Raw genomic sequence first — 15,155 nt, forward strand, 5'->3', positions numbered from 1 at the left:
GTGTGTGTGTAGTGGGAGGGGAGGAGGGGGGGGGGTTGCAAGGGGACAGCAGCTGCACACCCCTGTAGCGCAAGAACGAGCAGGGTGAGTCGCCATGGGATCGAGGGGAGGAGGGAGGGAGGGCGGGAGGGAAGGGGTCAAGTAATCACATGGCGTACTTGACGCCGGGAATTTCACTTGAGTGTGTAACCTTTAATTCATCAAAGATTAAAACATGGTGAAGAGCAACTGAAGAAGAGAGAGAGAAGAGAGAAAGAGAGAAAGAGAGAAAGAAGTGTAATGTACAACATCATATATACACTGCAGCTTGGGCTGCGTCTAGAGTGGAGGCCCAGTCCTAAGAAGAGACTTCTTTCGTGAGGGTCAAGTCATACAATCAAGGGACAGAACAGGTCAGAGGTCGGGGTGTTGTAGGTTGTAGGTTTCACAATACTTTGGGGGGAAAGCCATTTTTTTTCTTTTTTCTTTTTTTTTCTCCTCCTCCTCCTCTCTCCGCACGCGAACATTTTTTAACTAAAATTGTTTTTAAAAACTACAGTTTTTTTTTGCTGCCAAGCCAGCAGGATATCTCAGTGTGAAACAGTATTATTACAGTATGTTTACAGTTTGTATTTTTTAAGGTGTACAGTACAGAAAAAAAGTCCTACAATCTACTGCACAGGCCTCCCCATGACAGATGTCCTCTTTCACAGCCAATCATCATGTGGTTCCTGTGGGGCTGAGTATATAGCATCCAAGTTACAGCAATTATACCAACCAGAGTCCATGAGTCTTATTCCGCCTCCAAACATGAACCAAAACATAGTTTCTCCATGCCCCCCCCCCCTTACCCCTCCCTCCCTCCCCCACCCCCTTCCAACCCCCCATCCCCCCCCCCCCCCCGCACGAGGGAGAACCCGGGTACACATTACCCTCCCCCCAAACTCACTGTAAACGAGACAGCAACTTTGGTTACAGTTTTTGTTTTCATCTTTTTGTGAAGATTTTAAACATTTCATTAAAAAAGTCCTTTCTTGCAGGTCCTCCCCGAGGCCTCCTGGGTTTTCCAGATCTGCTCTTCCTGCTCATTTTTGTTTTTTAGTTCAGGAGACTTTTTATTTAATTTTTATTTATTTTTTAAATCCACCGCTACTTCATGATAATCCTTCCTTAGTGAGAAGCAGGGGGTCGAAAGGTCAGACAGTGGAATCCGAGGTGATTTTGCATAAATTAAAAAAAGAAAGAAACAAAAAAAAAACAAAAAAAAAGAAAAGAAAAGAAAAGTTTTGCTCTTTAGTTCTCGTCACTCACACGCAACAACAGACACACAAAAAAAAGGGGCGGCGGGGGGAACGGAAAGAGGCGGAGCTGAACCCCCCCACGGCTGTCATGACTGGCCGATCAGAAACAGTACGTCACAGATCACGTTGGCCACCAGGGAGTTCATGAGGGGCGACACGGAGATGTCCAGCAGCCGCGACTCGTACAGGGTGAACTCCGAGCGGTTCTCCTCCACCTTGGCCAGGGCGTGCAGGGCCCGCGCCGCCCGCCGCATCATGTCCACGCTGGTGGGCTCAAAGTGGGGCCCCGTCTGCATGTGCAGCAGGGAGCTCTGGCTCTGCTGGTACTGCGTGGCCGCTAAGCTGTCCTCCAGGAAGCCCAGCAGGTTGCCCACGCTGCCCTTCTGCATGGCGATGGCCCGCGCCGCCAGGCCGTCGCCCTGCGCCAGGTTGGCCAGCAGCACCACCGCCATCTCGCGGCAGACGGCCACCTTGCGCTCCCCGACCAGGCGCACCAGGGAGCCGTAGAGCTTCTCCAGGCGGCCGAAGGGCGGCGTCGCCAGGATGAGGTCCACGTTGTTGTCCTGGATGCCGAGCTTGCTAAGGGTCTCGAGGACCAGTCTCTGGGGGGAAAGGGACCCTAGAGGCCCCAGCATGGGGAAGGGGTCCAGGGCCTCGGCCGAGGGGCACACGGCCCAGTGGAGCAGGCCGTCCAGCAGGGGCAGGCATATGCTCTCGGGGTAGATAGAAAGGTCCAGCTGGCCCGAGATGTTGGCCAGGGTGACCAGACAGTTCTCCCTTAGCACCTCCAGGCAGTCCCACCACCACTCGTCCCGCTCGCAGCTCACGCCCTCGTCCTCCTCGTCCTCCTTCTCGTAGGTGACGGGCGCCTGCTTGCGCTCGGGGTGCCGGTGGTGGAGCAGCACCAGGCGGCCCAGCAGCAGCAAGAGGCCCGGGTGTTTTGACATCTCCTCGTCGTTCCCGGGGATGAAGGACAAGCTGCGGACGATGTTGGAGACGCAGATGCAGCGTCGCGACAGGGAGTCCTGCCAGTCCGACAGGGTGCTGAGGGGCCGCTCGTCCTTGCTGTGCGGCTCGTCCTCCAGGATCGTGACGTTGCGGCGGCTCTGCAGGTCGGGGTTGAAGCTGAACAGGAACTTGCCGTTCTCCTTCCGCTCCTCCTCCGCACCGCGGACCACCACCTCCTCCGCCACGGAGGCGGGGCGGGCGGACAGCACGTCGTCGATGGTGGCGGTGACGGGGGCGCTGATGGGAAGAGGAGGAAGAGGAGGGGTTTTCTCCACCTTCTCTACGGGGGACTTGTGGGGTTCTGAAGACCGGGGCCGCTGGGGCTCATCGTCCCCGTTGGCCTCGACCTTCTGGGAGGTTTCCGCCGGCGGCGCCTTCTTCCGCTTCTCGGTGTCCGGCGGCATCCGTTTCCGCTGCTTGAGGAGATCCGTGCGGCTCTCGAAGTGGGTCTGGATGTGTTCCGTGAGGTCGCCGCCGCCGATGCTCCAGTGTATCAAGCCGCTGTTGAAGGTCTGCCGCCTGCCGAACTTGGAGGAGTGGAGGCCCAGGAAGGGGTTCTTCTTGCGCACCACCTTGATGGGCAGCTTATCAAACTTGCTGGCCTGCTTGGGTTTCTCCAGGGCGAGGCCGGGGTCCGGGGCGGAGGCAGAGCCGACGGGTTCCTTAGAAGGAGAGGACGACGGAGAAGAAGACGATGGCGACTCCCCTTTCCTCTTCTCCTCCTCCTCCTCCTCTGCAGACTTTTCTTTCTGGGAGTCGTCCACCTCCTGTTTCACCTGGACCTGCGAGGAGGAGGAGTCCATGCAGCTGCTCTTCTTTTCCTCCTCCTCCTCCTCCTCCTCATCGTCTTCCTCCTCGTCCGTGTCCATGTCCTCCGCCTCGGGTACTGGGAAGTACTCGTCGGAGCTGTCCTCGTCCGGTGCGTTTGGGTCTATGAGGGTGCGCTGGCCGGGGTCTCCCACCTCGTACTCCTTCAGGATGCCGAAGATCTGGATGAGGCAGCGCCTGAAGTACTCCACGATCAGCTCCAGAAAACCAGGCAGCTGGGAGACGAGAACAGGGGGGGGGGGGGGGGGGGCAGTCATTGAATTAGATCATTAGAGTACTCTGATCAGATATCTTTGATTTGTTAAGTTTACAGGCAGATGGCAGGTTTATACAACATACCTGGCAGAGGTTAAAAGTAGAAATGCTGTTATCGTCATACAGTAGAATATTAATGGTGTCCAAGGCCCAAGTACTTTCAGCCAGCAGGCCTGATTTTAGGGACATCATCACTCTCCAGGCCTCAGGCGTGCCTATGGGAAAAGACAAGAGAGAATGAGAGGGGGCTGGGTCTAACGACGGGAGCCTGACAGAGCCGCTTTATCATAATCATCACGTACTTCATTGGAAAATGACAGGTATTTATTAAGTGAGGTTATCCGACAAAGAGTTCTGTACCAATTTCTTTCATGGTGAGTCGCCGGCGGGGCTTGAGGTGGGGCTGGGTGGCCTCCACCGAGCCGGGGGGGAAGGCCACGTCCCGTCTGATCAGAGGCGGCTGCACGGGGGCCTGGCCGATGTGCGAGGCGGGGACGGGGGGTCCCGCCTTCTGCATCTTGATGCCCGAGGGCATGTAGGGGGACTTGCCGGGCGACGTCCTGCTCTCCATGGGGCGAGGCGCCGGGCTGGACACCTGTGGAATGTGGTTCTGGGAGGACTGGTAGTTGGACGGCAGGGGCCTGGACATGGGGGGTCCGGAGCCGCCCGGCCCGTAAGGGGGCTGCCGCTGGTTGACGTGTCCGGGCCACTGGCCCTCGTGGTTCATGCGCTGGTCCGCCGGCATCATCTCCTCGGAGCGGTTCATGCCGTGGAACCCGGGGCCCTGGCCAGGGGCCGGCGGGCCCTGCCGGTTGGGGTAGTTATAGCCCATCTCGTTGCGGCCCTGCCACATGGGGCCTTGGGGACCGTCGGGGCCCGACGGCATGGGGCTGCCCATCATCTGAGGAGGCATGGGAGACTGGGAGTTGGGCCCTCCAGAGGACGGCCCTCGGTCCCTGCCGAAGGGGAAGGGGAACTGGTTCTGCGGGCCGGGTGGTCGGCGGTCCCCTCCGGGGTAAGCGTTGTACTGGTACATCTCCTGCTGCCCCTGGGGGCCTGAGGACTGGGGGCCCGGCTGCTGTTGACCGCTGTAGGGGACGTTGTACATCTCCCCCTCGTGGCGCTTGGCGGGAGGGCCGTAACCTCCGTCCACCGACCTCTTGTAGTTCTGCCGGCGGACAGCAAACGCCGTGATTAGTAAAGGCGGCAAACAGTGTGATCAACAACAAAATGTGTTGGAGCGCCTTTATTATTACGATTATTTAAAGGCAAAGTCTGGGTAATTATATAACAGGCACATTTTGTTTTAATTCGGTGGACATTTGCAAGGGCAGTCGAGCTGTAGGAACACGGAGACCAACGAACAAAATGTTCTCACCGGTTGCTGCTGGGGATACATTCCTGGCTGCTGATTGGGGTATGGGCCACCAGGGGGAGCTCCTTGGCCAGGGTACTGATTACCATAGGAATCGTGCCTGCAGACCACAACAACAACAGTCTCGTTTTTTATTGCCCTATGAAATGCACTACAACACAGTAACTTGTAAGACACCAATAACATGTCTTACCAATAACAAAAACAATATTCATATACATCAGTCGTCCTCAGCACATACTAATGAAGATAAGTAATGATAGGAGTATGGGGTGAAATAACCAGAGGCGTAGCTTTAGGGGAGGTTGCAGGGGACATGTCCCCCTTAACACTTTCAGTGCCGGCCATAATGTTGATTAATGTCCTTGAGTGCCATCATCCACTTCAATGATGGCGTTAAAAACGCATAATCTATGTTTTAAATTATGGCTATGTGTCTAATCTGCCTGTCGCTTATCAATGACTTGTTTGCAGTCAACAATGTTATTTAATTTTTTTTATTTAAATTTTTTTTTTTTTAGCATTTTTACAGCTTTATTGGCCACGCAGGACCGACAGAGGAGAGGGCGAACAGGAGGAGAGGTGGGGAGGACATGCGACAAATAACGACGGGAGCTGGGATCGAACCCGGGTTGGCCGCGTAGGTGCGCGAGGCACTATGGTATGCGCCACGAGGGCGCCCCACGGATTTATTTTTTATTTTTAATTTTTTTATTTATTGATTGATTATTGGCTGCTGTAAATATATATTCCAGGCTGCTTTCCAACTCACGATCACTTCCATGTTCATCAGATCCCTCGCCAGCATAATGGAGCCAGTAGGCTCCCCCCAGATCCACCAGTCTAATCGAATGGCCTGCAGTTACACAGGGATAGATGATAGGGGGCGGTATTTCCCCATCTGATCTCCTAGAGGGGCTGCTGTACCAACGGGAGACTCGGTTGATGAAATATGAATTCAGATCGCTAATAAAAAAATCAAACGACAATTCGCGTCGTCGGCACTCAACGGGGGGCATGAAAAGACTACATAACACGTCGCTGGCACTCAAAGTGTTAATATTGAGAAGAGGTAAATTTGTCCCCCTCAAAAAATATAGCCAATATGAAAGACAACCCCCTCTCCAAAAGAGGTAAAAGATAAGGGGGTCAAAACATTTATATATCCTTCTTCTTACCTTCTAATATAACTATATTAACATACAATTTCATATTCCGTTATATTTGTGTCAGCGGGGACCTGAATGTTGTCTTTTCCTTTACATAAATAAAGACATTTCCACCATAAATTGATGCATAAAAGTACATAAGTGTTTGAAGATCAAAATCTCCTGGGAGAGGACTTCCTGCCTCCCCCCCCCCCCCCCCCCCAAAAGCTGAAACCAAAGCTACGCCCCTGGAACTAACAGTAACATAATGGTGGTCATGTAGTCCAATGTACTGACCGCTGCTGCTGTGGAGGGCGGCTGGGAGAGTACATCCCCGGGTCGGCTCCGGAGGGCATGAGGTTGGGCTGAGGGGCCCCTGGTCCCATGCTGGCGTCGGGGCCAATGCCTGGCTCCTGTCTGCTGGGGCAACATTTACAAGAAGAGGTTTGAGATCTCTACACAACCCTCATTATGACCCCACACATGGGCATCTAGTACGATGGGCGAGGAGTTATCAGAGAAGGGGGTAGGAGCTGGATCCATACTACACAGAAACAGAATACTAGACTGTGTCAGATTAGTAGTCACCTTGTATGGATCGCTGGTACACGGTACAGTGGCCTTAAGGCCGAGATACGCTGGCTGTGGTGGGTATTTTTTGCGCGCGGCAGCTAGGCAGACATACTTCCACGTCGGTTCAACGCGTGGGTTGCAGTACACCGCCGAACTAGGTGGCTGTGCTGTGTTGTGTTTTACAAATGCCTATATTTCCAGACTTCCTCTGCCAGTCTTTCTCCGATTTGGTCCATGTTTGTAGTGTAGTTAATCACGGATGATAATGGAACGCTCCGACCTAGCTCCCGAGATGATAAATGGAAAATACGGAAGTATGTCAGAGGAACACGTACGCCGCGCGCCCAGGGCAGTGGCCAATCACAGCTCTGCGCCGTTCGTGTCAGCTTGCGTTGATTCGATGCACAGTTCCATTTTGGCCAGCTGCATGTAGGCCTCGCCGGTAGGCTCGAGGGAGATCGGCACGCTGGCCGCAACCATCGCAACCACTTTGTGACGTCTCAGTATGTAACTATTTTTACGTTATTATTTAGTTGCAGTGCCGTGTTTGGTCACAAAGTGGCGCTCCTCGTTTTGTAGTTGATGTAGCAACAGGTTTAATTAGATTTAACTTGAGCCAGTGACTCACTTCACTTCCTGTCTAGCTGCCGTCCGGCACAACGTTCTCTAGTAACAACGTGGCTGTGAATGTATTTGTTGTACATTGAATGAATATATGACCAGGCTTCGTATGGTCATTGTCAAGTCAAGTCAAGTCAGCTTTATTTGTATAGCACATTTACAAATGACTAAAAGCCAAACCAAAGTGCTTCACATGATAAAAACACATACAATGCAGTAACAAGTAAAAAAATACACAAAAATTACAGAAAAAGGTATTGTACATTTAAGAAAGCAAGAGCAAGGTGCAATATAAAAAAGACTAGAACATTTGATAAAAAGTCCAGAGTAACAGCGGACGTTATATACAAGTGGCAGGCTAACTCTGGTCAAAGGCCAGGGAAAAGAGGTGCGTTTTGAGCAGTGATTTAAAGCCTCTAGGCCGAACCACCATAGGCCGAACTGTATGTTGTGATAATAAATGGGTGTGAACCAAATCCCAAAAGCAACACCGTCCGATTAGCCACTTGCTAAGCTACGCTATCCTGGCGGTTCTTTTATGCCGACAAGTTGACGTATAAGACACGTTAGAAGTATAAATTAGGCCTCACCTCCGGTCGTATCCCGGGCCGTAGGGGTACTGTGGCCTCTGTCCCATCGGCATGTTGCCCATGGGGCCCTGCGGGGGTCTGTTGTACTGATCCCCCATCCCGCTGTTGGGGCCCGGGCCCGGGCCTGGGCCTGGCGTCATAAACTGCTCCCCGGCTGCAAGCAAAACACACCAGGCGACATCAGCTTCCAACTCAAGCCTCATTGTAGGGATACAGGTAGAGGAGGGGAGGGGGGTCTGAGTGATAAACCAAAAGTACAAATCCAGTCCGGTGGTTTTTACGGAACAGTATAGACATTGTTAAACCGTTTAAGAGCATTCGTTTGGGGCTTCAAGAATGATTGATACATAATCCATTTTCTTCACAAGAGCTATCGAAGATCTTTCTATGTGTCAGAAATGCAACTCTTCACTTTGTCACTTTTGATTTTGGACTCGTTCCACTCTCTTGGAACTCGTAAGGGGGGGGGGGCACGACATTTTCCCAGATACAAATACTCTTGTTTCAGCCTGTGCGTGTGGGGGGCCCTTATCTCCCTACCTGGTGAGTGGGCCAGGTCTATCCAGGGACCGGGCTGGGGCTCACCTTTCCTCATGCCGCCGAACGGGTCCTTGCTGGGCTCGTAGGGGCCCATGCGGGCGATCATCTCCGGCCCGCCCATCCCAGGCTGGTAGCCCTGGGAGTTGGGCGTCATGGAGTTCCTCCTGGAAAAAGCGGGGTCTCCACCGTCCGCAAAGGGGTCCTGTAGATTCACACTACTCCTGCACGAAAGGAGAAAGATGTCTCATTAGTGTGTGTGTATATATATTATATATAATAAAAACATTTATTTTAAATAAGACCAATGCAGACGAGTAACTCCAAATATCGTGTTTTACAAATATTCTGCTTACATTATCATGATAATTATGAGCACTACTAGTAGTAGTAGTAGTAGTAACAGTAGTGGTAGTAGCCATAGTAACGGTAGTGATGGTAACAGAAACTGTAGTAGTCCGGGAAGTTATCATTCGTCATCTTTCATATTGTGCTACAACACGATTCTGCCAACAAGCGCGCATGAACTCAAAAGCTTCTCACAAAATGAGATCTGGAATATTTGAGAATGTTTCGGTTTGATATCACACTGTATGCCGTGCGGTTCGATTGACTGAATGCGATTTGTCATTTAGTCATGAGGAGATATCGTGATACATACATATTAGGCATGCAGAGATATCGTGATACATACATATTAGACATGAGGAGATATCGCGATACATACATATTAGGCATGAGGAGATATCGCGATACATAGATATTAGGCATGAGGAGATATCGTGATACATACATATTAGACATGAGGAGATATCGCGATACATACATATTAGGCATGAGGAGATATCGCGATACATACATATTAGTCATGAGGAGATATCACGATACATACATATTAGGCATGAGGAGATATCGTGATACATACATATTAGGCATGAGGAGATATTGCGATACATACATATTAGGCATGAGGAGATATCGTGATACATACATATTAGGCATGGGGAGATATCGCGATACATACATATTAGGCATGCGGAGATATCGCGATACATACATATTAGGCATGAGGCGATATCGCGATACATACATATTAGGCATGAGGAGATATCGCGATACATACATATTAGGCATGCAGAGATATCACGATATATATATTATACATGAGGAGATATCGCGATACATACATATTAGACATGAGGAGATATCGCAATACATACATATTAAGCATGCGGAGATATCACGATACATAGATATTAGGCATGAGGCGATATCGCGATACATACATATTAGGCATGCAGAGATATCGCGATACATACATATTATACATGAGGAAATATCGCGATACATACATATTATACATGAGGAGATATCGCGATACATACATATTAGACATGAGGAGATATCGCAATACATACATATTAGACATGAGGAGATATCGCAATACATACATATTAGGCATGAGGCGATATCACTAGGGATGCCCCGATCGATCGGCCACCGATCGTTATTGGCCGATAATCAGTATAAATATGCGATCGGTGATAATGTTTTATTTTCACCGATCGTCAAACCCGATCTCACTGTCGCTGAGTTCTGTCTCAGACACCGGTGGTGCGGCGTCTGCTCTCGAGTCCAGCCCCTCCCGCACGCATGTAAACACGGGTCTAGTCTAGTGAGACACGGGAGGACGGCGTGTCGGCGTCTCCCTGAGCTAACGTTAGCTTAGCTACCATTACAAAATGATCCAGTCAACTATTCACTTTTAGTTTAATACATGATGAGGCATTGTCTAACCGAACGGTATCTAGCCGGCCAGCTACCGATAGCTCCTGACATCAACAAACGCTCCACAAAGTCTAGTAGGTAGGTATGATACCTGTTAGCTGTTAGCTCACGTTAGCGCAAGTTAGTTCACTGTTAAAAACGAAATGTCCCATTGAACTAAATAATTCACTGAGGCGTTGTATTAACGTTATATATCCGGCTAGCAGTAGCTACAGATAGCTCCTGATATCAATGTCTTATAACACTGATTCGATGCGTATTCGAGCTGAGGGCTTGCTGAGCACAGTTAAGTAACGTTATACCAATAGGGTCCAGGTGCAGCGCCGGAGAATCCTGGCCGTAGCTCGGGGCTACTCGAGTATAGGTCCAGCTGCAGCTCCGGAGAATCCTGGCTGTAGCTGGAGGCTACTAGAGTACACACAGACAGTGGAGCTTGTTGCGTGGTGGCGATGTCTCGCAGATAATACAAGTCTAATTATATAATATATATTTTATAAAAAAATAAATAAAAATTTATATAAAATAAATGTTAATTTCTTTTAATCAAAAACAATCGGTATCGGATCGGTATCGGCCGATATGGCTCACGACGATCGGTGATCGGTATCGGTGGCAAAAAACGTGATCGGGGCATCCCTAGATATCACGATACATACATATTAGGCATGAGGAGATATCGCAATACATAGATATTAGACATGAGGAGATATTGCGATACATACATATTAGGCATGAGGAGATATCGTGATACATACATATTAGGCATGAGGAGATATCGTGATACATACATATTAGGCATGGGGGGGATCTTCGGGTATCGGTCCGATGAGCAAAACTGGGCGATTTCTTGCTTGATCGCATCGGCCCGATGTGAACAACCGATTACTATTTATCTGTCTAGCCGGCGCTGTGCGATACTTGCATGTGACAATGACGCACATGATTGTGGGCCAACATTGTTTCAGTATGTACAAAACTCCATTATCGTTGAAATGTGTTTTCTAAGATATGAGAATACTTTCTTATGTGAATACTGTATACTTCATCTGAGCATATATGTAGCATTTAGTTTTTCTAGATTTATATATTAGATTAGATTTAGATTATATATTGTAACTGTATTTATTGTAGGGCAAATATAACTGAGAGGGCATTACATACCCTCATCTTGCACCTTGTTGCCCATATGCGCATGTCCAGAGTTAATTATATTGTATATTGTTTACACTGCCTTTTTATTCTATGTCTACTTCTCCACTGTACTATAATTCTGTGACCTGTACCTGTGTGTCTTCTACTACCTGTACCTCCCCTCCGCCCTCCCAACATGCTGCCTGAATTTCCCCAAGGGGATCAATAAAGGAATATCTTATCTCATCTTATTTATATAGATCATATCGACATCGGTAATATCAGTTATCAGCCGTAACGGAAATGTTAATATCAGTATCGGGCCGGAACGTTCGTATCGATGCATCCCTGGCGCATAATCGAAGTAAGAACGACTCCCTTTCACGACATCGCGGTGATACCGGTCTCTTCCGTATCGCCCTAGCGGCAGCGTTGAAAGGATCGACACGCAGAGCGACCCCTAGTGCCTACCTGACCCCGGCCATCGGGGGCATCTGGGAATGAGGCGTCGACGCCGGTGTCGGAGGCTTCAGGTCTCCCCCCTCGGCCATGGAACTACTGGTGGACTGGGGGGTCTGGGGGCCTTGGAGGGAACCAGAGCCCGCTGGGGAGAAGAACAAAACACACAGACACCTCGAGAGATCAGACGACATGAAAAAGGAACACATTTTGGGAAATTTAGCTAGACAAGATAGATAGAAACCAGTTTCCTCTCCTGTGCGTTCAGTAGCAGGCCATCTGGCCGCACGTTAGCCTAGCTTAGCACAATGAATGGAAACGGACATGGCCGGTTAGCCTTCGGGAGAGGTGTTAGTTGGGACAATGCCTAGGCTAACCGGCCATGTCCGCTTCCATTCATTGCGCTAAGCTAGGCTATACTATTACACATGCAGGAGGTGGACCTGGACATGTTTTCCCACACTCCGGGGATAAAGGGGAGGGGGGGGTTCACAGCGAGGCGAGATATAGCCTTTTGAGTGGAGCGAGAACCCGAGCTCTGCTGGGGCCGGGGTGGAGGAAGGGGGGGGGGGGGGGGCTGTGAAACACACGCTGCTTTTGGCAATCCTAAATCCCATTAAGAAATTCCATGTGCGGGCGACACAGAGGAGCGCGGTTTGTGTGTCAGGCTGGCTGGCTGGCTTTGAGCACATGGCGAGTTGGAGCTCAATCCTTCAGCTCATCTCAGCAGCATGCCCGCCCGCCCACCCACCACACCCCCAGCCCCCCCCCCCAGCCGACTCCAGAGTCACCAGGAAACAATGATCTAAACCCTGACTCTGACAGATTACCGCATGGCCCACAGAGAGAGGGGAGAGAGAGAGATAGAGAGAGAGAGAGGGGAGCGAGAGCGAGAGAGAGAGAGAGAGAGAGAGAGAGAGAGGTGGAGGGGTGGGGGGAGGGAGGGAGGGAGATGTTTATATGTGTGAGTGATAGCTTGGTCACGTTGTTGTTGTTGTTGTTGTGTACGTGTGAGGCGCTCATCCTTAACCTCGGCTCAGGCCTTGTCGCCATTAGCACGCCGGTCTGATGACTCACGGCTTTCATTCATTAAAACTGGCACACGCTGGGGTCACGGGCAGGTCACACTTATTCACATATTATTCTCACTTCACCCTCTCTCTCTCTCTGTCTCTCTTACACACACACACATCAACCAGCTTGCCCTCCACCCCCATCTCTCTCTCTCTCTCTCTCTCTCTCTCTCCCTCCCCCCTCCCTCTGGGCAGGGATTTCCCTCCACTACAAATGAGAAAGGGAGGGGAGGGGGGGGGGGGGTCTCCTGAAGGCAAAGAAAAGATAGGGCGAAAGGGAAAAAAAGGAGTGTGACTTCCACACACACACACACAGATACACACCCTTTTTTTCCCATTCATCATTTTCTAGCTCAGCACTAATCTCCAGGGAGTGTAGCTGTTTCTCTGTAGCCTCGGAGCCACAGTGGCATCAGGCACCCGGGAACGCTGCCCCCTGCACTGGATACTGATGGACCCGGGAACGCTGCCCCCTGCACTGGATACTGATGGACCCGGGAACGCTGCCCCCTGCACTGGGTACTGATGGACCCGGGAACACGGCCCCCTGCACTGGGTACTGATGGACCCGGGAACATGGCCCCCTGCACTGGGTACTGATGGACCCGGGAACGCTGCCCCCTGCACTGGGTACTGATGGACCTGGGAACGCTGCCCCCTGCACTGGGTACTGATGGACCCGGGAACATGGCCCCCTGCACTGGGTACTGATGGACCCGGGAACGCTGCCCCCTGCACTGGGTACTGATGGACCTGGGAACGCTGCCCCCTGCACTGGGTACTGATGGACCTGGGAACACGGCCCCCTGCACTGGGTACTGATGGACCCGGGAACACGGCCCCCTGCACTGGGTACTGATGGACCCGGGAACATGGCCCCCTGCACTGGGTACTGATGGACCCGGGAACGCTGCCCCCTGCACTGGGTACTGATGGACCTGGGAACGCTGCCCCCTGCACTGGGTACTGATGGACCCGGGAACATGGCCCCCTGCACTGGGTACTGATGGACCCGGGAACGCTGCCCCCTGCACTGGGTACTGATGGACCTGGGAACGCTGCCCCCTGCACTGGGTACTGATGGACCTGGGAACACGGCCCCCTGCACTGGGTACTGATGGACCCGGGAACACGGCCCCCTGCACTGGGTACTGATGGACCCAGGAACGCTGCCCCCTGCACTGGGTACTGATGGACGTCACGGCCACCCCTCTGTCCTGGAGGCTGACACATTGCAACCCCCCCCCCCCTGGCACCACCTCTCTGCACCCTCCGACAGACCTGGCCAGACTCGTGATGGCAGCACGTGCCCGTGCCCCCCCCCCCGTCCTGGCACGGCCTGACCTGGCAGCCGGCAGGGATATGACAGGAGCCACTCCAAAACAAACAAGAGCCCTGCCACGAGGGAGAGACCCGGGAAGACGCCTCGGAGCCGCCTCCCTCCCCCCGACCCCCACACACCTCCACTAGGGCTGCCCAGTTTTTTTATTCATTCATTTTATTTTTATTCATATTGAAATCACGATTATTAAACACGATTGCTCATTGATGTGCAACTCTGTGGCAGAGGACGGGGGGGAAAAAATATACAATCATACTAGTGACTTTTATCTCAGCTCGTTATATATTGATGTCAGAAGTGTCGTCAGGTTTCACAGTCATTCAGTTAGAATACAACTGTAAGTTAATTTCACAATGACTTGAATTTGTTTCACCTTTCTTCTCGACCAAAGGCTGCCTTTCTGTCGTCTTCTACAAGTTTACCAAAGACGTTCTCGGAATAACTGGAGAAACGCGCCGTGGCTCCTCCCTCCTCCCTCTCGACACCAGCTGAAACCACCGTCTGGGCTTGAGAGGAGGGAGGGGCGGAGCTGTGAAGGAAGGGTGCGCTGCATTTACAACACAAGACAAAACGAGAGCAACGCGGCATGCGGCACAATAACAGTCTTATCTCGAATCTCTTGTTTTTCGTGATCGCGGGGGGGCCAAAATCGTAATTGAACCTTGTTTAATCACCCCGCCCTAAGCTGCTATGACACGCTTGTTGCTCTACACACACACACCAGGGATTAGGACACGCCATCGTTCTGACCGTTTGAAACAACATCTGAAAGTCAGGGGTGTAAAGTACTTGAGTCGTTTGTGTGAGGTACAGGTAGTAGTGTACTTCGTTACAATACTTAAGTACTGTTTTGGGGGGATTTGTACTTTACTCGAGTATTATTAGGTTTGTATACTTGTACTTTTACTCAATTACATTTCAGAGGGGGGAAAAAAAACATACTTTTTACTCCTTACATTTAAAATGCAGACCTACAAAGTACAAATCTCACAGGTCCAACCATTTTAATTAGTATATTTGTTTCTCTGGCCGAACTAACGTTATTAATCATGCGGCTGCAGTTTATTTAAAAACAGCCAATCAAATCCCCATCAATGGAAAATGAACCCGCCCATACCCATGCTGATTGGTCCTTGTGCAAGACTAG

The 15,155-nt window shown here is 51.0% G+C and overlaps 1 protein-coding gene across 4 annotated transcripts in view; it reads right to left on the bottom strand.

Moving 5' to 3' along the window:
* Positions 1-894: 894 nt before the first annotated feature.
* The window catches only part of arid1ab (AT-rich interactive domain 1Ab), a 31,376-nt gene continuing 17,115 nt past the window's right edge, over positions 895-15,155 (bottom strand). The window contains exons 9-16 of one of the 4 annotated variants that reach the window (XM_084312299.1): positions 11,606-11,738; positions 8,264-8,439; positions 7,679-7,832; positions 6,192-6,311; positions 4,750-4,846; positions 3,732-4,539; positions 3,456-3,586; positions 895-3,331 (exon numbers count right to left, since the gene is read on the bottom strand). In XM_084312299.1, coding sequence (XP_084168425.1) covers positions 1,367-3,331; positions 3,456-3,586; positions 3,732-4,539; positions 4,750-4,846; positions 6,192-6,311; positions 7,679-7,832; positions 8,264-8,439; positions 11,606-11,738 — 3,584 coding nt within the window. In that variant the 3' untranslated portion in view covers positions 895-1,366. Of the gene's footprint in view, positions 3,332-3,455; positions 3,587-3,731; positions 4,540-4,749; positions 4,847-6,191; positions 6,315-7,678; positions 7,833-8,218; positions 8,440-11,605; positions 11,739-15,155 lie in introns of all 4 variants that reach the window. The other 3 variants (XM_084312300.1, XM_084312298.1, XM_084312297.1) reach the window with 3 other exon arrangements.

This window comes from Notolepis coatsorum (assembly GCF_963971535.1).
Source record: "Notolepis coatsorum genome assembly, chromosome: 4".
In the NCBI taxonomy this organism is placed as follows: Eukaryota; Metazoa; Chordata; class Actinopteri; order Aulopiformes; family Paralepididae; genus Notolepis; species Notolepis coatsorum.